General features: G+C 48.7%; 1 protein-coding gene across 5 annotated transcripts in view; it reads right to left on the reverse strand.

Annotated features, from left to right (window-relative positions):
• Nucleotides 1-24,945, reverse strand: part of TRIM33 (tripartite motif containing 33) — a 1,358,766-nt gene that overhangs the window by 209,466 nt on the left and 1,124,355 nt on the right. For all 5 annotated transcript variants that reach the window (XM_069633393.1, XM_069633392.1, XM_069633390.1 and 2 more), the window contains one exon: nt 18,910-19,033. In XM_069633393.1, coding sequence (XP_069489494.1) covers nt 18,910-19,033 — 124 coding nt within the window. The remainder of the gene's footprint in view (nt 1-18,909; nt 19,034-24,945) is intronic.

Consider the following 24,945-nt stretch of genomic DNA (forward strand, 5'->3'; position numbering starts at 1 on the left):
TCCGCACCACTACCCTCGTCTTGTGGAATGTCAAATAAGGAGGTTTACAAGAGAGGGCCTGGATTTCACTCACTCGTGCAGAGGTGATGGCCACAAGAAAAACAGTTTCCCACGACAAAAATTTCAGAGGCACCGAATGTATAGGCTCAAACGGCAGACCCAGGAGTCTAGTAAGCACCACATTGAGCTCCCACCCTGGGGCATGATCCTTCACCGGCGGGAGTGAGTGAAAAAGCTCTTTGACGAACTCCTTGACCAATCGATGCAACCACAAGGATGATCGTCCAGGAGATAGCCGCCAGATGAACTTTGATGGAAGCATGGGCCTCTCCAGCCTTGCCCAACGACAGCAAATACAGTAGTACCTGCGTAGCTGTGACTCTTAGAGGCTCGATCTTCTTTGTACGGCACCAAACTGTGAACCTTTTCCATTTATGCTCATAGCATTTAAGAGTAGACCATGCTCTGGCCTTGGCAAGCACTTCCTTGCAGTCCACTGGAAGATCGTAGCCCCCAAATTATAACTCTGCAGGAGCCAGGCCTGCTGGTTCAGCAATCCTGGGTCATGGTGCAGAATTGCGCCTCCTTCCCTGGCGAGAAGATCTGCAACCACCAGAAGTTTGACTGGAGGGGCCGCTGACCTGTCGAGAAGGTCTGGGTACCATGCCTGTCTCAGCCACACCAGTGCGACGACTATCATCCTGCACCGGAACCGTTTGAGTTGGACTAGTCAAAGAAGCAACGACAATGGAGGGAACACATGTGTCCCCCATGCTCCCCAGTGAGTGGGGAAATCTGCTGCTGAATCTCCGGCACTTGGTGTTTGTCACTGTCACAAATAGATCAATCTGGGGATTTCCCCATCTGCGGAACAGGTGATCTACTTGGTCCTGCCGAAGCTCCCACTCGTGGCAAGAGCGCAGCTCCCTGCTGAGGGAGTCGGCGACTGTTCTTCACTCCTGCCAGGTGAAACGGGATGAGGAACATCCCCTGGGCGACGGCCCAGTGCCACAGTTCCTGAGCTTCTTTGGAGAGCGCTGGGGACCTGGTGCCCCCCTGCTTCCTGATGTAGAACATGTTGGTGGTGTTGTCCATGAAGACCCGCACCATCTTGCCCTTGAGGGACGGAAGGAGAGACTTGGGGCCCAAAACACTGCCAGTAGCTCCAACACATTGATGTGCAATGCCTTCTCCTGTGCAGCCACAGGCCTCTTGCACCAATGCTTCTGGTGTGCGCTCCCCATCCTTCTAGGGAGGCATCTGTTTTAACAGTTTCCAGGTAAGGTGGTGTCTGGAAATCCCCACCTACGGACAGATGTGTGCGAACTTCCGACCACTATCGCTCAACGGAAACTCTCGAGTGTGATCTTGTCCCCAAAGCTTCCTGACACTTGTACTCAACAGGCATCGCGGAACTCCTGTAGTAAACGCATCCACAGCCTGCACAATCGAATGAGGTATATGCATGACATCATGCCGAGCAGAGACTTGAGGGACAGCACCCTTGCGATCTTCAGGGCCAAGAGCCGTTGTACCTTGCCCAAGATGGCCGCTATCCTCTCCTTCGACGGAGACGCCAGGCAAGACACCATGGTGAGTCGGACTCCCAGAATCAGCGCGTCCTGTGATTGAGTCAAGCAGGACTTTGCATAGTTGATCGAGAACCCCAGATCTGTCAGGAACCGGCCGGTCCTTTGCCGAGCGGTAGACAGCGATGTCCTTTGAGCTTGTCCGGATGAGCCAGTCGTCCAGATCCCTCGTAGACGCAGCTGTGCCGCCACCGGCGCCAAGCATTTAGTGAAAACCTGTGGCACCAACTTCATTCCGAAGGGAAGGGCCTTGAACTGGTAATGTTGCCCTTGAACCACATAGCGAAGAAACTTGCGGTGTCCCTTGTAGATGGGGATGTGAAAGTAAGCATCCTCCAGGTCCAGCGACGACAGAAAATCTCCCTCTTCTAGCTGTCCTATAACGTGCTGAAGAGTCACCATCTGAACTTTTGGGACCCGATATACTTGTTCAGACGGCTGAGGTCTAGGATGGGCCTCCACCCGCTGGTGGTCTTTTTGAAGAGGAAGTAACAAACCTCTTTGGGACGAGCTCTATCGCGACGTTTCTTAGCATGGCCCGCACCTCCAGCAGCAGCTGAGTGATGTAGTTTTTCCTGCCGGGCCACTGGTGGTACTCGTGGACACTTTTGTTGAAATTCCAGGGTGTGTACGTGGGCGAGAGTGGCCAGCATCCAATGATCGGTGGAGAAGGTCTTCCACATGCTGATGCCAGCCGGCCTCCCACTGGGGTGCACGGGTGGATGCCTGACTCCACGGCCGGTTCAATCCTGTTTTGACATTGGAGAGCAGCCTTGGGGGCCTTGGCGACGTCGTCCTCCAGATTTGGCACGGCCCCTGTAGGTCTCCTGGGCTGAAAAGAATGGGGGTTGACGGTAGGACGAAGCATCTCTGCCGAATCCTTTGGAAGGGCCTTGGGATTTTCCGCTGAAGTCCAAAAGGACAGCCATCGCTGAAGCGTGCCCAAGGCACGAGCCGCCTCAGTGTCCGCCTTGATGGCCCGAAGAGACTTAGCCATCGGCTTCCCGAACAAATTCACCTTCGACTGAACATCCAGTTGAAAATAAGTGGCCCTCAACCAGCCCCGCCTACAAAGGCAAACGCTGTTGCTCATTCGGCAGAACCCCGTGTCAGTGATGTCCATGGCCACTGTAATGGCGTGGTTCGATGCCACCTCGCCTTCCTGTAGGATCTCCAAAGGTTCCTCCTCATCATCGGGAAGGAAGTCCAGGAGGGGAGCGATCTTGAACCAGAGCTCCCCGTCGCAACGAGCTACAATGGCAAGGGCGTAGGCGGCCTTGATGGTAGTCGCTGCCGACGTGATAACTCTTTGCCCCGTGGCATCCAACTTCTTCCCCTCACTGTCCGGGGATGGTGGGAAGTAGCCCGCCGAAGATGAGAAGCCCGAAGATTTCTTCTTGGCCGCCGCCGAATCCACAGTGTCCAGAGACGGTTGGGACAGCAAGCACTTGGGGGCACAGTCCGGCACCCTGCATTTCTTCTCATAAGAGTCTTCTCCAGGGCCGAGGAAGGGTTCATCATGAGGGACAGCCCCTCACCCCAAATGTCACCCAAGAGCGGCATCGAAAGCACGGTCTTGCTCTTCGCCTTGTGGTGCTGGTATAGGAAACCCTCTTCTCAGGGACAAATTGGAACAGCTCCGAAGCCCTGGAGATCACAAACCACCATCATCCGTGCCAGTCGTCGCTGGTCAGGATCCATCTCATCCTTCGGGGGGGAGGGAGGGGGAGGAGGAGGGAAAGAGATCATTCCCGTAGGGCCTGCTCTCGACGCATTGTTCCTCCTGGAAAGTCTGGAGGTTGGTAAGCTCCTCTGAGGAGATAGCCGTGCCCTGGAGGGCTACCGTGCGCCACCCCCTTCTCTGCGACCAAGGGAGACTGTTTCGGTGAAATGATAGGCATCTTCTCTGGTGTCTTTTCGATGGGCTGAAAAGAGGACTCCCTGCTCGCAGGCAAGGATAGTCTTGTCTTTGGGGCTGTGCCCTGCGGATCCACCACAGCGGTCTTCACGAGGGAAGCCACCACTCCTTCAATGGAAGGTTGGGCCTTCGTCAGATGTACCTGGGCCTTCACGGCCTTGGTCGAGCCCGGGGCCTTCACCTTAGGGGGAGGGTCCGAGCCTCTCTCCCCCCCTTGGCCTTCTCCAGTGGGCCTGTCTGGGTCTTTTCCAAGAGCTTGCCCGGATGGTCAGACTTCCTCTTCTTTGAAGATCCTGACCATTTGCTAGTGGTCGAAGCCGTTGGGTACGCTGCACTCGCCCTGGCTCCCGAGGAGCCCGTCACAGCGGACTCGCAGTGCTTAAACTTATGTTGGGCCCTGGTGGGAGGAGCGCCTTCAAAGGTCTTAGAAGACTGCTCCACTTTCTTTTGGGCAGGGGAGGCATGATGCCAGGACTCACCCAGAGCAGGGGCAGCAGGGGCCATGGCCTGCAGACATTTGTTGAGGTGCCTGCGCCTATCACTTAGTGTGCGGGGGACCCATGTCCTGACAAAACGCACAGTCATCCTCCACGTGCGTTGGGTCCGAGTGCAGGAAGTAGAGGCACAGGGAATGGCCATCGTCCGAAAAGATGTTCCGCAGGTCGCAGCCTGGACAAATCTTGAACAGGGGCGCCGAGTCCTTCTCATCCGCCATGTCCACTTGACGAAGGCCTTGAAGAAGCTTCAGGAATCCTCCAAGAAGTAAACTCGATGAAATTTGCCCTTGAGGGGTGCTGAAGAATCCGAAAAAGGGTCGCCGTTAATCGGAAGGTAGATTGATGAAGCCCGAGGCTCGAATGACCGAAAAAAAACTCTTAGAAAAAGCACAAATGCAGTAAAAGCCAGAGAGCTAAGCACGAGGACACCCAACACTTGAACGTTCGGTAAAATCTGAAGATGGCTGCCAGAGGAGGGGCTTAAGTAGAGGGCAGTCATTGACTGGGGGCAGAAGCAAGGAACGCCCATCTCGACAGCCAGAAACCGCAGTGTTGCTATTTGCGGTAGTCGCAAGGAGCTGAAACACTGAAGTGCCACTTGTTTGAAGATTGATGGCTGCGAGCAGTGCAGGATTCCCCAGAAGTCCTCCCTCTTGCCCCCACAACTGAGGCCTAGGAACAGTGAGATCTGCAGAGCTGCACAGGAACAGGAGTAATCTGCTGCACTTCTTCAATCGAAAGGTACTGTAAAATCTGAGAGAACTTACCTCTTATTGTAGAGTCGCTTGCATCTTCTACTACTCCCAAGCCTAAACAGCTTGTGGCTCTACATTGATTCTTCTTTTCTTCAAAGACTTCTAAAAACACTGTGGACAGACTTTTCTACCTACCTACCAGAAGTGCTTCATCTCAAAGACTTTTGCCCATTGACTTTGGTTTAACCTGTTTTAATGAATGACTCTGCTTAGGGGATCCAAAAGTATCACCTGGATACCATTCTCGGAGCTAGTTAGGATTAACCAGGGGGAAGGACACCAGCTTGTGTGCTTGAATTACAGCTACAGCTGACTCCATTTTGTCAGCGTTTTTCGACAATCCTGTGCAGTGCAGGAATCCTCCGACATCCTCCCTCTTGTCCCCACGACTGAGGCTCACGAACAGTGAGATCTGCAGGAACTGCAAGGAACCAATGTCTTCTGCTGCATCTTGTTCTTCATATTAAGGTACTGTGCCAACTCGATTAAGAGAACTCACCACTCGCTGTGAGAGTTTGCGGAACTTTCCCAAACTGCAGGCCTAATAAGCTTGTGACCCAACATATGATTCTTTTTCGTACAAACTACTTCTGAGAACTTTGGCAAAGACTTTACTGTTTACTTCAATAACTGCTCTTTCCTATCGAAGACACTGGTCCATTGACTTTGGCCTAGGCCTATTGAACTGAATCGAGTCCTCTAGTGAACTAATACGATTTGCACTGCCTAAGAAAGTATTTGTGATCTATTCTGTTAATTTGTGCCTTTTTACTCCCACTGAAAGTAACAAATGCCATTTTGCTCCTTTTGCAGGGGAGCCTAATTTGTTCAGAAAATTATTGGTTTGGTATTGAAGTGTGTTTGTGTATAATATTAAGTTGCCTCCTTCTAGTGAATGTTTTATAAATGATTGTGTAATAAATTAATAAGTGTTTTACCAAGAAACCTTGAGTGCAAGTGTCTACTTGAACCACTGTGATTGTAAGACCTCTGTGTAACATCCTTGTACTGCACACATTCCCTCTTGAGATGAGCCTGGCTGCTCAACTCACTACCACAAACTGTAGTACAGACTTATAGCAAAGGTTAGTTTTTGCTTACACCTGTAGTCCTAATTGTATGTGGTGGTCCCCAAGGGTACGGCATGCAATTCTGCCTAACAGTAGCCAAACGCAGTGAATGCGGTAAGACTAAAATGAAAGGCACCAAAAAATTGTAAAAAGTCACTGCCGCCACCAGCTTTTCCATTTAGCACAGCTAGAGTAACCAATAATCTCGCAAATGTTAGTCTAGGGCAAAAACAAAACTGTACCCCACTGTACTGCATTGTACAATGAAAAAAAGTTACCACAAACATAGTAACAAAGTAACTAGACTAGGGGAAACAATGTTTTCCAGTACTGACAGCCTGAAGGACATGTCAGTTTCCCCATAACAGATGGGCGAAAGACAGTCACTGCACTGTAAAATGTACAGGTCAGGATCAAAAATAAAAGCAAAATGTTTGGGGGTCCATTAAAAATGTAAGAAACGGTGCAGTAAAACTTTCCTAACACCTATAAATTCATATGTATGGTGTGTGTGAAAACTTTGATGTTGCAACATATACAGTAAAACTATAGTAAAAATACTTGGTTTGGTCAATAGGTCAATGCAATGTCTGCTCTAAAAATGCACATAGCAGCATGTGGAGAACCTAAAGCTCCATTGAAATGTATGATTACATTAAGAAATCCTCCAAAGGCTGGCATGGGGCTGTTTTTGTCTTCAACTACCTCTAAGCAGATTAATGCTTGGCAACCTCAGTAAAATTTCAAGAAACAAAGCTTCAGGCAATTCCTACAGCCTGCTTCAGGCAAGACTGAAGTGTGTACTTGACTGAATGTATTGCTCCAGCCCCCTTGAGCATGGCATGCCTTTAGGAGTCCCCAGCTCACTTGCCCTGAAAGGGCTTACAGTAACGACCATGGAGCAGTAAATTAAAACAGTGGTCTAGGACTCCGATATTGCTAAAAGCACCATTAACAAAAGGTGTTGTTAAACCTGCCGTGTATATAATCATCTACTTTTCTTTCCCTCCAAGATCAAAGAAAACTTTACAAGCTACAATTTAGCATATTCAAGCCTTTGCTCTCAAAATAATCAATTAGCACTCACTAAGCGGTTTGGTACTTTCAGCTGTTCAAAATATTCCTAGCCTGCACAGCCCTATGTGAACCAATGTTCTACACAAACAGAGGAAAAGTGGACACAGAACTAAAAAGGTTTGGTAAGCAAGATTGTATGCAGTACCCTGCGGCAGACTGCACCAGCCTTGTCCTCTTGGCAATAGTTAAACATTTGGTCTAAGTCTGTACTACACAAGCTGGTAGAGTGACTGAGCCGCCAGGCTTATCTCAAGAGGGGTCAATGTAAGCTGTAGGGCTGCAACACAGAGCTTCACAATGCCAAGTATCCAAATAACACTTACACACAAGGTTTCTTGCTTAGAAAATGAGTTATTCATTTATACAGTTAGTTGAATAATCTTTTTGTAGGGAGCAAATATGTAACACTTAAATATAATTCAAAAATACAGTTTTTTTTTTAAACTTTGGTTTTATTAGCATTTTCTTATTGTTACAAACAGGGTCAACACAGATTTGAAATGTATACAATCAGCTGGCCCATTAAACCCCCCCCAAACCCCCCACCCCAACACCGACCCTCCCCCCAATCCCCGCGTCCAAACAAGAACTTTGATCTTGGGAGACTCTGAATGTTCTTTTCGTTTCCTATACTTGGGTGATGTGATTAGTGACCATTTTTGCCGGCTGAATTGAGGCTGCCATCCCCGGGCCGTGGGCACTCGGTTTACAGCACATCTCTGGCCCCGCCCCCCTCTCTCACTTCAGGGCATCGTCCTGGTGTTCGTGAACGTCCCATCCCCAGGTCTGCTGCACCCCAAACCAGTTCGCTAGGAATGAACCAGAGTCGTTATTCACCATTGCAGTCAGTTTGTCCATCAGGAACATGTTGTTTACTTTTTTCAGCCAGTCCTCCTTGGAGGGGGTCTCTGGGCTCTTCCACTTCTGTGCCAGAGCCACCCTACCTGCCCTCAACATTGTTTCCAACATCCTTGGGTATCTATGTATTTCCGTTTCCTCCGGTGGGAGGCCCAGCAGCATCGTTAGAGGGTGTAGTGGGAGAGGTTCGTCTGATACCTCTGCAATCCAGGCCCTCACCCTCCCCCAGAAGTTTTGAACTTTTGGGCAGTGCCACCACATGTCGCTCCTAGTGCCCACCTGGCCGCATCCCCTTGGGCATCTTGGTGACACCCCTGGGAACATCTTTGACTATTTCACTGGGTCTCTGTGCCACCCCTGCAGAATCTTAAAATTATGCTCCATGTCCGAGGTGAATAAGTTCCTGTGAAAAGCAATTTTGAATATCCTTGACCAAGCATCCTCTGAAATATCCTCTCCTGCCAGGTCATTCCAGAATGAGCGGAAACTCCTCCTCCCCGGAAGGTTGACTGTGTTCAAAATTTTGTACATTCTAGATACAGCCCCCTTCCTTGAGGTCGCCATGTCCAGGAGCTTCTCGAAGGGAGTCAACTGTCTCCTCAGGTTTTGACCCCATGACTGGTCGCAGAGGATGCCCTTGAGGCGGAGGTATTCGAAGATGGAAAGAGACCCCCCCCGTCCGAGAGTGTCCCTTAGTTCCGCGTACGCTAGAAACTCGCCCGCTCTGAACAACTGCCCCGGCCATTCCATTCCCCTGTCTGACCAGGTCTGGGAGCTCCGGAACCCCCTACTGCCCAGTATGAGAGGATGGCCCCAAAGAGAGGTCATTGGGGACGGCCAAGAAGTAAGGTAAGCGGTCTGTGGGCACTCTTTCCAAATTTTCCAAAGAACTTCCAAGGTCGGGTGGGTTCTCGGGTGTCTTGGGATTGTCTTGCGCGGGGCCCACAGGAGGTCCCGAACCTTCAGGGGATGGCCGTCCATGTCCTCTAAATAAGACCAGTAAATCCCCATCCCTTCTTTCATATGTTCCAGGAGGACACGCAGCTGGGCGGCGCGGAAATACAGAAGAAAATCCGGTAACCCAAACCCTCCCTCCTCCCTTGGTAGGGTTAGGATGGCCCTCCCAGTGCTCACGGTTTTCCCTTGCCATATGAAATCCTGTACTGCGTTCTGTAGGTCTCTAAAGGTCTGATCGGGGACGTTGGTTGGGAGCGCCGTAAAGAGGTACAGAAGCTGTGGCAGAACATTCATCTTCACAGCCGTCATCCGACCATACCAAGACAGGATCATCTTGCCCCATCTCCTCAGGTCTGATGTGATCCCTGCCATTATGGGGTCATAGTTGGTGGCGAGTTTCGAAAGGTCCCTGGTAAGCAGGACGCCCAGGTAACGTATGGAGACCTTCCCCACTGCGATCCCATTGAACCTATCCAGGGGGCTAGCTCAGGGTCTCGCGCTCTCATTGGGAGCAGTACCGATTTCGTTGTGTTAATTTTCAGCCCTGAAAAGCGCCCATATGTGGCCACCAAGGACAGAAAGGGGGGGGAGGGAGAGAAGCCGGGATCTACCAGGTAGGCTAAGATGTCGTCCGCAAACAGGGATAGCTTAAATTCTACCTCACCTTCAAATCCCCTTGATATCCGGCTGTACTCTGACCGCTATGGCTAGTGGTTCCATCGTAAGGACGTATATCAAGGGGGAGAGTGGGCAGCCCTGCCTTGTCCCTCGTGAGAGGGGGAAGGACTGAACATTTCCCGTTCACTTGAACCCTTACTGTGGGGGCTCTGTAGAGTGCAGATACCCAATTCCTAATGTGTGCCCCGAAGCCCATTTTTTGGAGGAGGAGTTCCATACATCTCCATTCAACCCTGTCGAAGGCTTTCTCTGAGTCTAAGGAGAGGACACATGCTTCGAGCTTAGATTCCTGGGCGTAATGAAGCAGGTCTATCGTTTTGCGAATGTTGTCCGACCCCTGCCTTCCCTTAATAAAACCCACGTGATCCCCATGGACGAGCTTCGGCATTATCCCTTCCAGCCGCCTCCCCACCACCTTGGCCAGGATCTTTACATCTATGTTTAACAACGAAATAGGGCGGTAGGAAGAACAATCTGCGGGGTCCTTACCCTCCTGGGGCAGCACTGCTATTATGGCCCCCATCATGGATTCAGGGAGAATACCCCCTCCAACATGGAATTGAAAACCCTCGCCAGGTGCGGGGATAGGGTGGAGCGGAACCTTTTGTAGAAATACACTGTGAAGCCGTCCTCCCCGGGGGAAGTACCCACCTTCATCCCACTAATCACCTTATCTATCTCCTCCTCAGTGACTGGGCCCTCCAACCCCTCTGACATCTCTCTCGTTAGGGCCGGGACTTGGATGGAGCTCAGGAAGTCCTATCAGGGCGTCGCCCCCGTCATATTCTGACACACTTAATTTTTCGTAGTATTGGCGGAAGGCCTCTCCTATATCGGGAGTATCATAACCCAATGACCCCTGGGCGTTCCTCACCGCCTTCACCATTCTACTTCTCTGGACCTCCCTCAGCTTCCAGGCAAGGATCCTGTCAGCTCTTTGTCATAATATTTTTGCTTTACCAGCTGGAGGCTCCTCTCTGTTTTGTGTAGGAGGAGGTTCTTTAGCTGGAGCCTGTGGTCCTCCTGGGCAGCCACCCGGTCGTGCTCAAGAGGCTGATTCCGGTGGACCCCCCGGCTGGAGATGGGCTATTTTTTCTCTCAAAGTCTTCTCCAGGGTCTCGCTATCCCTTTTTTTTCTGGGCTCCTATTTTGATGAGAACTCCTCGTAGGGTTGCCTTGAAGGCATCCCACAGTGTGTGTATGCCAACCTCCCCGTTATCTTTAAGCTCAAAGAATTCTGATTGGCATCTAGAACTTCCTGAGCATGGACCTCGTCTTTTAATAGGGCATCGTTACACTTCCAGCGTCCTCTGCAGTCTTTGCGCCATCCCTCCGCTATAATGACGCGGCCCATGTCATGGTCCGACCAGGTGTCCGGGTCGACCCTGTGGCCAGAGATATATGGGCGGAGGGTCTCGTCCACCAGAATGTAATCAATTCTGGAGTACGAGGATGGATGGTAGAGTAGTATGTAAATGAGGGGTTATCCGTCCTAGGGGACGGGATTGTATCCACCAGGCCCAGTTCCGAGTTAACCCTCTGGAAGTTTCGTGCCATGCCATCATCTGCGGACCTAATGCTTTGGGAGCCTACTCGCTTTCCGTCTGTGGATGAGTCCAGGACCATGTTGACGTCTCCCCCGACCACCACCGTGCCATGCACGAAAAGTTTGAGCCTGTCTCTCACTTCTTCCCAGAATTGAGCTTGACCCTCATTCGGCGCGTACACCACCGCCAGAGTTAGGGGGGTGCCCTGTAGGGATCCCCTTACTAACAGATAGCGGCCCTTTGGGTCATTCAGCGTGGCCTCCTTTTCGAAGCCAATGTCCCTCGCTAATAAGCTGGCCACCTGTTAGGGAGAATTCTCTGTTTAGGCTGAATTTCCTAACCTAGTGAGTCCCCCAACAGCTTTGCTGGATTTTTGGGGTTTTTTTCTCCTGCCAAGAGTGAGACTCTTTTACCCTCACTCTTGGACATGATTTGTGTGTGTTTCTTTGAATCTAGATGTGTTTAATGGGCTATGGGGTCTTTTACTCCATAGGGCTTCATGTGTTTTTTTGATGTGTGTTACACAGCACCCTCAGTGCAGTAACACAGGGGTGTCATAGTGCCCCCCCCCCAGTATAGACTCCATACCCTGGGACTGACTACTGTCTCCCAGGGCATGTAAAGTCACCATTGACTTTACTAGTCTTAAATTCTGAACAGAACCAGTACAAACCATCATATTGTGGACGTACTGGCTGGGGCAATTCAATTGCCCCGGGGTCTGTTAGTCGAGGGGGCACGTCTCCGTCCCCCCTGATCGAGTTTTGGCTGGTGGCAGTGGATACTACTTTTTATATTCAACCGTGAATATTTTCCTATGGGATTTCCAATTGTTTTAGGCTACTATCTTTATTTAATTATTTACGGTAGCCTCGAACATACCGCCGGTTTATTTAATTAATATTAATTCTCCGGTTGGTATTTTTTTGCCAAAACTTGATTCTAAAATGGCGTTTGTGTTCGCTTCTGTGACTCCAACCCAAGCCCTTTGTTCCACTTTTTGGCGGGCGTCTCCGCAGAAGCCCTCCAAAGTGGTGCCACTCTGTCTGGGGTACTAAGGAGGGGTGGAGGGGGATTTAGGTACCCTGGACTGAGTTGCCTAGGCAACTCAAGTCGCACTCCGTCCTGACTGGCCCAAGTGGTGAGCCGGCCAGCTCACCACTTAGCATGTTTGAGTGACAGCTAGGCTGAGTGAATGGGGGTTTTCTGCATAAAAGCAGGGCTTTGGGGACTGGAACTTCAGAAGTCACCACAGGACCGAAGAATCCGACGAGGGAGAAGCTGAGCCGACCTGCCACGACGACACCACCGGTGGAGCCCTGCTGGACCGTCTCACCACTTTTCCCAACGACAGAGGAGCTCTTCCGCCAGAGAGTCTTCTTCCTTTGACTGGTGGGGATAACCAGTTTCACCGTCTTTTCACCTTCCCGACGTACCTCGTGGCCGCCTTGCCTGTGCCAAGCACCCCGGCAACCGGGATACCACGTTTTACCATGACCGCGAAACAAAGGTACCACCTTTAACCGGAAAACTCTGCGGCTGGTTTCTTCCCTGGCATTGCAACGACCTTCATCTTTCCTCCAAGTCGAGATCTTCTCTTCCCCTGGACGACAACACCACTTGCACCCACTGCCAGGAACTGCCACCACTGGAAGATCCTTCCCACTTAAGGTACCGTGTCCCGCCTGGCTTCCCTTGCTACCGACTGTACGGGGTACATTTAGCCCCCGGCTTTCGAACCTGGGCTAGCGTGGGACACCCTGGCTAAACTTTCCTAAGCCTCTCTAAACTCTTTTTGAACTCTCTGCAAAACTTTCTAAGCCTAGTGTAACTGTGTGATCTTGGGCGCATTTGTGCTCTGCTCTCTCTAAGAGTGGGCCCAGCATTTGGACTTTGGCTCACCAGTGACTTTTGCTCTTCTGCCTTGCTAATAGTGTTCCTGAATCTTAGAGTGGTGTACCTTTCCCTATTCTGTCTTTTCCCTCCCTTTCTCCCAAACTTATTGGAGTGCCATCTAGTTAAGCGCTCACCTCTGTATGAAAATAAGTGGTGTTTTACTGAGACTTATCTGATAAGGAAAAAGGGGTGTATATATTACAATAGTAACTGTGTTTAGAATATTTTACAACAAGAGTGCTGGAGTGTTTCAAACAGTGTGTTTTTAAATAAATAATTATATACTTTGATACCAAAGCTCTGGTCAGTGTTTGCTTGTATTGGTATGTCTGAGTGCCTATTGTGTATACTTTGCATACTGCCTAACTCTTCTTGAGGGAAGTCTGACTGCTCAGCCACAGCTACCAGGTAAATCTGGGTGGTACAGACTGCTACCAAGTGGGTTTACTGCTAACACCTGTAGTCCTAAATCTTTTGCAGTGTTCCCTAAGGGAACTGCACAGGTTTCTGCCTAACACCACCCCCCTTTTCTTAGTCTTGTGAGATGCGCAGAGCACCTCTCCAATTCCTCCCGCCCTCATTTTGGGTTCCTTCCCCATGCCCAATGTGTCCCTTGCAAGAAAAGCAGGTCCAGTTTTGCCCTCCTGAATTCTCTACAAACCAGAGATCTCAGTGGGGGTGTTCAGACCTCGCACGTTCAGGGAACCCACTCCCAGGGCCGGCAGACTATCAGCCATGATCTAGGTTTCCCTCTCTCTTGGTCAACATCATCACATCGTTGCTCCCTTCTCGCTCCCTTCGTCTCGCCTCTTGTTTTCTTTGGTTCCCCCTTCCTCCCTCCCGGGTGGGCCTGAAACTTAACCCCAACTGCCCCCCGGTCCCTATCCTTAAAAGAACAACCCCAACAAACTCGTGACCCCCCCCCCCTTCCCGGCGTCCAGCCAGGGAGTTCAGCCATTTGGCCGGACCACCAGCCTGCCCTCCTCAGCCAGGCATGCAGTACAAATGCCCATTTCTTTGAGCCACCCCACCCCCCCACTGCTTTGTCGCATCGGTTGCCCCCGCTATACTTGCTGTTCAATGGAACTCTGCATTCAGTGAAGCCTCAAGAACTTCTCCCTGATCCGCTTCTGGTCGAGGCACCCCAATCGTCAGCCCTCAGTCGATACACTCTCCTTCGATTGCGGGTGGCGTAGTGTTTTTATATTTCCTTGAGCTGGTTTTCTTCTCCTGGCACCAGACTGGCCCGAAACGCCCACACAGATTGCCTCAGGGCCGACTGGGCCCCTCCGGGGGGTTGGCTCCACCACATAATCCTGGATGGCTCCCCTTATGTCCTCTGCCGTGACCAGCAATGTCCGTTGGCCCATATATTCAAAGGCCAGGGAGAAGGGGTACCCCCACCTGTAGTGCACCTCTTCTCCGTTAATAGCTGCGTAAGGGGGTGACGCATTCTGCGTTTGGCCAAAGTGTAGGCAGAGAGGTCTTGGAAAATCGTGATCTGGGCGTTGTTGTAGGTGATCGCCCCTGCCTTCCTTGCTGCCTCCAGAAGCTTACTCTTTTCCGTGCAGAAGTGGAACCGGGCCAGGACTGACCGAGGGTTCCCCGCCTTTCCCCCTGCCCTGTGCACCGATCGAACGTAAGTTCCGTGGTCATTTCCTCTGCGAACAGCAGGGTAATAATGTCTCTCACCACTCGGGTTAAGTCTCTCTCCGTTTCCCCTTCCGTTTTAGGGACCCCAAAAAATCTAAGGTTATTCCTCCTTTTCCTGTTTTCATAGTCGTGCATCTGCCTGGCCCTTTCCTCGTCCCTCTTTTCCAGGGCCGCTAGCCTCATATCAATTTGAACCTCTTGGGATGCTGACGACTGGTTGGTTTCCACTTGTAGGAGCTTGTCCTCGACCTTGTCCACCCTCTGGTCCATCTTTTCGAATTTCTGAGCGATGTCTGATCGCATTTCCCTGATTTCCTGTAGGATAGAGGGGAAGCCCCTTTCCATCGCTGTCGTGGACTGCATCGAGGCCTCTGGCTGGGCCATGTCCCCAGAGCGGGTAGGGCCACTGATATTACTCCCTGTCTCCTTGTAGCGGTATGCCTGCAGGGCCTCTTGCCAGCTCATACGGTTTTCCGGTGTGCCCACCGTGGGGTCTGGCGTGGACAGGGGATTGGGGGGGGGGGGGAGGGGTAAACTCCTCCAGGCCCCCCTATGGTGTCCAGACTGGGGTGTCTCGGGGGAGCCCGTGGGGGGGTAGGCGTCCCTCCGCGGGGTGGGGGGGGCAGCTTCCAGGCGGGCACATGCCCCACCAGCACCGGGTGGGGGACTCGCACCTGGGTCTCTCCCAGAGGTTGGTGGAATTTTTCAAAGCTGGGGGACCGCCGGCACCGTTCCACTGCCTCCTTCTGATGCCTTCTTCCTCCTCCTCCTGGGTGATGCCAGGCGGGCACATGCCCTGGGGGTGGGCCCAGGGGCCACCACCTGTCTGAGTCCAGCGCGGGTGATCACTTTCCCTCCACTTGTCTTCGTTGTGGATGCAGGCCGCCGAGACCCTGGGGCCCCTCAACTGTTGGGCTGTGGGCCCGACTGCCCTGTGAGGGCCCTCCGTGGGTTCGTGTGGCCTTTGATGGGCCCGCTCAGGTGGGGTGGCCGCGAGGGGGTGGCGGACGCGCGCCCACTGGATCCGCTGCGTGGTGTGTCGCGGGGGGCCTCCGCTCCCAAGCACGCCCTGATGCTGCCTGACCGCTTCGGCAGACTCCCCGCTACCTCGACTGCCAGGCCCGGATGCCGGGTCCGGGACTGCGTGCTCTCTCCGTCCGCTGGAGAGAGCCCAAATCCTGCTCCGGGGCCGCTGACTCGAGATCGAGCAGATGGATGAACGAGGCCGGGTTCCCCAACAAGGCTCACCCGCATGGCCGCTCCTCCTCTCCTGGCGCCGAGGCCAGTGCTCTCTTCGCCGCTCCTCCGTCACAGCCCGTACTCTATCTTTCCGGGGTCCCTGAGCTTCGCTCTTATGAGCGGGGGGGTCCCGGGGGGATCACCAGCCCAATCCAGCCGTGTAAATCCGCCAGGGGGTTCCGGGGGGGGGCTCAATCCCCTTAAACGGGCCTGGCCTCAGCGGGAGCACAGCGTTCAGGCAGCCATTACCTGTGCGCCCCCTGGTGGCCTCTACCCACACTCAGTTTTAATTAATCAGTAGATACTCTTTTGGGATGGCACACAGACACTTCTTAAACCCTGAGGTGACTTCAATAACTAGGACCCTGTGGACTTTGATATATCACTGGTACATTTAGAGCAATACTGAGTTTGGTGTCAAAAGGAAAAGGTTTTGGGAGGAAAACATGGTTAACAGGTTTCTCAAACAGGTAAGCACTTTTGAACCCCCCCCATGCAATGTAGATTAACCCTTCCCCAGCTATACAGGTAAAGAATGTATGACTTTGGCAGATCAAAACACAAAGTCAGAGGTTAGAGGAGTCTTCAGGGAGCAAGGACAGCCAATGTCAACTGAGCAGTCTAGGGGAGCTGAGTCACTTCTTGAAGGCAAGTAAAACATCTTGCACAATGTTATAGAGTTTTGTAGAGAAAGAAATCACTGTTGGGCCACAAGCTGGGAGGCTTGTAAGGGGGAAAGCTGCAAGCAACTCTGCAAAAGGCAGCAAATGCAACTCTCAACTGAGAGCAAGCAAGCTACACAACAAGAGGTAAGTACCCCTTAGTTCACAGTACCTTGTATCTGAATAAGTTGGTTCCGGCTGGCTTCTGTTCCTGTTTTAGTATGGCAGATCTGGTTGTTCCTGGGCCTCAGTCGTGGGGAAAAGAGTGTGGACATCTGGGGACTCCTGCACTATGATTGAAAGGTTGGCAGCAGCAATGGCCAAAGTTCAGATCAGCCGCACTTTGCGGTTTCAGCTTCTTGCGAATAGCACCATCGCGGTTCTTCGACACCTTGTGACCTTTCCTTGCTTCTGGGGTCCAGCACTCTGTTGAGGTGGCTCAGGCTTGGTCAGTCCTGCTTCGAGGGAGTCCGGACGATCATCCTGGAGCTCAGGTCTGGCTTAAAAATGATGCTCGATTTTAGTCTTCCTGTCCTTTGGCACTCGGTTCCTGCAGCAGCGATGGAAGCACAGCCAAGAGGATTTCCAGTCGAGTTAGTCTTGGGGTTGATTGTTCCCACCAAACCAAGGGTAGAAGTCGTCCTTTGCAGGGCTTCTCTAGTCGAGGCAAATTTGGAGCTTCAGCACTGCAGCAGGGCTTCAGCGGGGAAACCAACAGTCCAGGAGTTGCAGATAGCTTCTCTTCCAAGTTCTCCGGATTCCTTCGTCCGGTGGTCAACTGCCTTCCTTGCAGAAGACCTTGCCTTTTATGCAAGTCTCCCATTCATTCGCAGTTTAGCTGTCACTCACACAGCAGGGTGGCTGTCCACCAAGGCCAGCCAGCCAGCCAGCCAATCACCTAGGGGTGCATTCCTGTAACCAAGAAGACTACGCACAGGGAGTGTCAGGCACCTCCCTCGCTTCCTGCCCAGCCAGACATGCTGGAGCCAGAGGTGGGCTTCAGCAGTGAACCCAGCCAAGGATAAAATGAACAAAGGGGCCAAACCTGGTTTGACACGCAGAGTAAATGTCAGGAAGGACCTTTACAACAAGAAATGGTGAAAAAAGAAGACGGGGGCCATTTTGACAAAATGGGCACACATGGGTGCTATACTGCAGCTGCGAACTCAGTCCGCGGTAAAAAAACCCAATGGTAGTAAAAAGTAAACTACTCCCACCAGCCATTAATTGTAGAAAGGCTAACAACAATGTTACATGAGAAAGTCGGCAAAGGGGATAATAAGTAACCCCTCCAGCACTCTTATGGAAGATGGTCTCTGCGGGGTCTACAAAGTTACCAAATGTAATTAAAGTAAATTTCTCTTTACTGCTCTTGGAAACAGCAGTTTAACCAAGAGAAGGTATTTAAACCTTTGGCAAATCTGAAAGACTTCCCTGTGCCACTGGACTGAAGGTGCTGTGTATCACAATGTAAAAAGATGATGCCTATGGAGTTTGTCAGACTCCAAAACCAAAAGAAAAATACATGAGTGGGAAAAAGGTCTCGCTCTCGACAGGATAAAAATTAAAAGTCCTAAAGTCCAGCAAAAAGAGCTGGGTGTCTCTAAGGTAGAAGAGAATTAGCACATTTCTGAGATTTCTCCCCAACACTGTTACAATTCAGCTAGTTCCTTAGATTTCCTTTAAGTGTTTAGCAGAATTAAGAACTTTATTGCTAATATATTCCTTGAGCATATTGTAATTAGTCATTTTTTTGATGTGTACCTTAGTTCACGAACATCTGTCTATAGCCTTCAGACTTTAATATATCCTTTACCATCAAGGTGCCTTTCAGCAAAAGAAAGTAATCTATGTTATCTCTCCCTGCCATGATTTCTTGGCAAGCGCAATAAAAACCCATGCGTGTTCATCCAAACACTAGCTAATTTTCTGCGCCAACGTAATGGTAGGATCCAGGGGGTGTGGCTAGGTCTGGAAAAGATCCGGGGCTACACTAATGTTGGGACAGTCGAGACTCTGGGCTAGCTAGTCTTTTGGTTGTAGCTCCATAGCTTCTATCCAGGGCTACAAACACAAGACCTGGGGCTATAGCCCCCTCAACCCCCCCACACCCTCCTAGCAACGCCTCTGGTAGGATCATCTTTGGAACAATAGTTTGTGAGGTGGAATGAATATCCAGGCAGAGTTTGAGCCGCGAAGAACCCTTTTGTATATATTAGGACAACTAAAGTAACAAAAACAAAGAAGGCAATGAGTTAGGCTAATCCACTAACATTTACAATTTTTATATTTTACTGTTGGATTATGCACTGGTCATCTGATCCTTTAAAAATGTAGTTTTAAAATGGAGAAATAAATGTCTTTGCAGACTACCTCACTGGTAGCTTAATAATTAAGCTTTAGTTTGCCCTCTTGGGCCGCACCCAATAGTGTCATAGGCCAAAATGCATAAAAGAATATTGAAGCAAGAGGGATGAACAAGGACAGACCAAACATTTATTTAAAAGTCTTACCCTTTGGTCCACAGAGTTTAAGCCTTGTGTAGTCTTCCCCTTCTTGTTGTGTTGCAAGTTATCACAATCGTATTCCACTTCAGGTTTGCTAAGGTCTCGACAGAACGTGCAAAACCAATCGCCACTAAAAATATAAAGGCAAACATTAGAAGCAAGCAAATGAGAAAAAAAAGTTTAAAAATATAGCTATTACAGTAAGACTGGGGAATGGCCATCTGGCAAGCATATAGAAGCACAGTGTTTGTACCACCCTCTGTGGATGGTGTACCAAGAACTATCTTGTAGGGGTAAACTGAAAACAAGCATAAAAGGAAATTTATTTAACATACCAGATTCTAAAATCTCCTCAATTGGGCAAACTACTACAGTTTACCGAATGCAATCAAACATTGTTTCACAAAGTGAATTTCTTTTGTTTACATGATGACAGACTGTTAAGGAAGTTTTTGTACCAGCCTCCTTTGCGGGACATACAAATACTAACCATAATTGAGACGTTCATAATTCCAAAACAGATTAGGAGGGCCTCCACTGTGAGCTGGTCGATGTGCTTACTTTGTTTTTTGTTTGGTTGATATTATTACAATTTTTTTTATTTTTTTTAAAACACTTTCAAACTTTCTTCACTCAATTAGATGATCTTCAGGGGTGCAGGCAATTAAAACTAACATACCTGATGAGAAATGAAAGCCAAACATCTCAAGTGTAGGTTATGTAGCCAGAGTGCCATTGCTGAACTCTCAGGTAGAGTTTGAGGTAGAGGTAGAGATAGTAGGTTGACACAAAGCTATTAGTGAACACATCTAGAAAATACACCACACACATACTGAAAAATATGTACTTTAATAAAGTCACACATTTACATCATATCAAATAAGTACTTCAGTCATCGTATTCCAAGGATACCAGTATATTTAAAAACAGTAATGCCTATACAAAGACTCTCCTAAACCCAATGCCTACAGGCAAGTCCTTTGCCAAGGGCAAGCACCCAACATAAAATAACCGGGTTTAGGGAGGACTCCTGGTTGACATTTTCAGAGGTGATTGTGCACTACAACAACCCTGACCTCCTTGCAGTAGTAACCCAACCTTTGGTATACGTCTGTACTGCAAAGGTTGGTAGTGTGGACGAGTAGCCAGGCTCATCTCAAGAGGGGTCAATGTGAGCTCTAGGGGAGTTGCACAGAGATTCAGTGTCAAGTATTCAAGCAAACACTTACACAGGGTTTCTTGATTAAAAAAATATATACATTTATTTACCAGTCAGTTAATATAAGCCTTCTTCAGAAGGGAGCACTGTTAAACACCACACAAATATACTTCAAAATTACACAATCTCTTAGTTCAGAATCAGTAAACACGCATTTGGGATGGCATACAGCAGAGACCTACGCCCTCAGGTGACTTCAATTGCTAGGTTGCTGTTGACATTGATGTATTACTGTTGGCATTCAGAATTAATAAAGAGCAAGTCACAGGGAAAGATTATTAGAGCAAACAAGATACCACAAATATTTAAGCAGGCAAATACTTTCAGATCCCGAAATAAGTTATTCAGTTAAAACAGGGTAAGACAGTCAATAGGCAAGAGTCTAGATAGGCTAAAGCACTTCTTTGAAGGTAAGTAGAAACGTTTTTGCACAAAATTTCAGAAGTCTGAAGAAAAAGTTGAATCAATGTAGGGCCACAAGCTGTTAGACTTGAGTGGTAGAAGATGCAAGCAACTCTACAGCAAGAGCTAAGTTCTTAGGCTTTGTACAATACCTTTAAAGTGAAGAAAAGATGCAGCAGATGACTCCTGTGCAGCTCTGCAGATCTCACTGTTCCTGGGCCTCAGTCGTGGGGACAAGAGGGATGACGTCGGGGTACTCCTGCACTGCACTGGGACGGTCATCAGAACTTGCAACTTTCCTTGCTTCTGGAGTCCCGCACTCTGTTGAGGGGGCTCAGGCTCGGTCAGTCCTGCTTCCTGGGAGTCCGGAGGATTTTCCTGGAGCTCTTGGCCAACTTAAAAGCAACGCACAAAAACTGGCGTTCCTCTCACTGGCTCTACGGTTTCCAGCAAGAACTCTGAAAATTCAACCAGCTCTGAGATGGATGTCCAGGTGACTTACTTTGGAGTAAATGTCCCACCAACTCAAGGGGAGAAGTCATCCTTGCAGGGGCTTCTCCATCGATGGGAACTTGGCGTTTCGGCACTGCAGCAGGGCTTCACCGGGCAAACCAACGGTCCAGGAGTTGCAGCAAGCGTCCTCTTAAAGTTCTTCTTCGATTCCTTCGTCCAGTGGTAGACTCGCCTTTTATACAGTTCTCTCCCTTTCATTACAGCCTAGCTGTCACTCACCCAGCAGGGTGGCTGTCCTTGCCGGACAGTCAGCCAGCCAATCATCACAGAGTGCATTTGGGTCTCCTAGGAGACTAAGCACTGGGAGTTTCGGGCACCTCTCACTTCCTGCCTACCCCAAACACCCTGGAGCCAGAGGCAGGCTTCACTCATGAATCCCGCCAAAGGCAAAGCGAACAAAGGAACCAAACCTGGTTTGGTGCACAGAGAAAATCTCAACAAGGACCTTTCCACAAAAATGGCGAAAAGAGAAGACCGGGGACATTTTGACAAAAATGGCACCCTTGGGTGCTTTACTGCAGTTGCGAACGCAGCCTGCGGTAAATGCACACCACGGTAGTAAAAACAAAAACACTGCCACCAGCCATTCAGTGAAGGAAGGGTAACAAAAATATTACATGAGAAGCTAGACAATGGGGATACTAGGTAACCCCTCCAGCACCCTATTTTAAGATAGTGTGTGCTGATCTAGAAAGTTACAAATGTAAAGTCAAGTCAATTTTACTTTACTGCTCTGGGAAACAGTAATTCATCCCAGAGAAGGTAGTTAAACCTTTGGAAATCTAAGACTTCCCTGTGTCACTGCACTAAAGGTGCTGTGTGACACAATGTAAAAGATGATGCCTATGGAGTTTGTCAGACTCCACAACCAAAAGAAACAAAGAGTACAAAAATCACATTGAAATAAAAGAGTGGGAAAGGGTCTCAGTCTCTCCAGGTGAAATAAATCAAGTCCTCAAAATCCAGCAAAGTTGCTGGAGGTCTCTAAGTTAGACGGAATTGGCACATTTCTGAGAATTCTCCCTAACAAAGAGTACTAGTGAAAAATTGAAGATGGAACACGGTAACAAGAATTCCTATGATCACAATATTCAAATAGCACCAATAAAAAAGACAAATAATCGAGCATCTACATCTATACAGGAATTATCTGGTAGCATGAAAAACCTAATGAGATATTTTCGAAAAGGACTGCGAGAACATAACAAAAACAAGAATCAGCTATGGTTAGGATTAGTTAATCTAGTAAAAATCAGAATGCTGGGAAAAACATGTAAGCCATACACTATGTCTAAATGAACCCATAGTGGAAAAACATGCATTTAACGTAGTGACGTGGAACTGTAGCGCAAAGGTGAGTGACAAAGATAATAGGAAATCTATCCTTTAGAGCTGCTGGACCGAACGGTACCAGCAATGGCTTAAACAAATGATGGCCAAAGTTGCGGGGACGTGCACCTCAAACACTCTCAACATATTGGCTAAGCAGGACAAGTACCAAATAGTAGGAAAGAGTACCATGTTACCAATTTATAAAACGGAGTTTGAAAGTTCCCATGAATTATCGGTTGCTGGCTATGCTGGATATATCGGCTAGGATCTTTGCTAAAGTGCGGTTAATTGATTTAAACCAATGGATTGCCAACAACCAAATACTTCTCCCGAATCAGACAGGTGTGCGAACTAAAGCATCCACCATCCATAATCTACTCACACTAGTCTCCTCAACAGAATACGCAGGGGAAAGACGTGGACTCCTTGTATATGGAGCTTTCAATGATTTTATTTCAGCCTTCGACACAGTCATGCATAATAGACTTTGGAATAGACTCAAAGCCTGGAATATACCAGAGGGACTGTTGTCCATGATCAGGCTTCTTTATCATAATACCACAGTCTGAGTTAGACTGGATGGGGAAGGCAGAATTATTGAATAAAAACCCACAACATGCAGTGTAAAGCAGGGATGCATCCTTGCATCCACACTGTTCAATCTCTACCTTGCAATTACCTTAAACAAGACGGAAACATGTCTCATAAAACAGAGTAATTCAATTGGTTGGGCTATGCCGATGACCTCTGTAAGTAGATTACACACCGATGGGCCTACAAATCAAACTGGATGCGTTGGGTCAATATGCAAAAGAAAATGGTCTACAAATCAACATCAATAAGACCAATATAGTCCATTTTATGAGTAAAATCAAAAGTAACAAATCCAATCGTACAAGATGGACCATTGATCAAACCCATGTAGCAAGCGTAGAAAGCAAATATCTGGGTGTGTATATTGATAAACTAAGCTGGAACACCCAATGGGATGAAATTAAGACAAAGTATGAAATCACTTACATATGGAGTCATTTCATTGGCACCCAAGGTGGATGTTCAACTAAAACTATCGTGATGCTCTATACTGCAAAGATTCTCCAGTGTTTGCTATATCGAGTGGAAGTATGGGGGCGAAAACGTGTAATTGCCTTGGGAAAGCTGCAGGCGAAAATACAGAGACTACTATTAAGAATGCCAAAAACACTGTCCATAGAATACATACTCTTAGAATTCGACCTAATAAGTAACATTGAAATAATAGAGTTGAGATCAACTACGAGTTATGAAAATGTAACTACCTTGAATAATGGAACTATCATGGTGGATGCCTATCGGGCGTTCAAAAACAAATATCATGACTTTGGTGTACTTGGTAATATGCATCAAACACTATCTATGGGTAAGAGGATTTGAAACAGAACATCACACGCACCAACATGAGCCTTAAGAGATGGGTTTAGAAAAATGACAGTGGTTGGCGAAGGAAGAACAGGTTGTTCGTCTACCAACACATGTCCATAGTGGCACTTATATCCAATATTATCTGGAAAAGAACATGAAACCAACGTATATCTTTGCTTATCCAAATAGCAATACAATACGCCTTTACTTACTCTTCAAATTTAACATCACTGAATTACTGGAAACTAGAGGAACGCAATTGGTAATAGCGCGTATGGACAGATTATGTGGTAAATAAGTCGGCTAAGCACATCATGTGCCTACGTTATAGCTAAAGCTCTATGAAATAAGCACATGAAAGCATACAATAATCAGATTAACTGTGATGAAGTAAGAGCCATTTGGTACAACCTTTTAGAGGGAAATTACATCTACCCAATATACCATATGATGAGATTTTATGGAACGTGTATGATGTGCTTCGGACTATCAGAAGGAATGTTTTAAACTAATGCATATAGTTTTTTATTGTTGTTCTCGGCCTTTAACCTTTCTGAACCGAGTGTCCCACAGTAACAATTGTTCTTTCTAGTTTTTGTTTTTAGTCTATTTTGTATAGGTTACTGTGATATGCAAAACCACCAAGTGGTTACATGTGTATTACGATTAAATAAATAGATATTATCCTTCGACTAGCAATTTGGAATGGCTGGACGGATATGGATAAGAGGTCCCTTGACTTGTGTTGGGGAAGCATCTGTTGATGTTATAATCAAACAGATGTTGTTCCCTCTGGTTCCTGTACTTCCCTATCCTTGTCATTCTACTATATTTGACTTCTCTTGCTTATTCAAGAGGGATAGACTTGAATATCCTACAAAGGCCTGGGGGAGGTCTTCCTTACGCCATGTTGCCCCAATGAAATACTGCATCTCACCTGGGGGTCTCCCAGATTTATTACCCCGGACTCCCCTACATGGGTGATCCTCCTTTGCTTGTCCACCCCCCCCCCCAGGGTTAGGATCCAAAAGCGATGGCCCTACCCCTGGCCACCTAACTAGAGGAATCTCGGGACTTACCTGGGAGAATACCCTCAGGTTTTTCACAGTAAGGAGTACAACTAAGTGCAGTGTGCGTAAGGCACATTCCAACCCTAATAGCTGTGGAAGGCCCTA

The sequence above is a fragment of the Ambystoma mexicanum genome, chromosome 13 (genome assembly GCF_040938575.1).
Source record: "Ambystoma mexicanum isolate Mex_15411 chromosome 13, UKY_AmexF1_1, whole genome shotgun sequence".
Taxonomy (NCBI): domain Eukaryota; kingdom Metazoa; phylum Chordata; class Amphibia; order Caudata; family Ambystomatidae; genus Ambystoma; species Ambystoma mexicanum.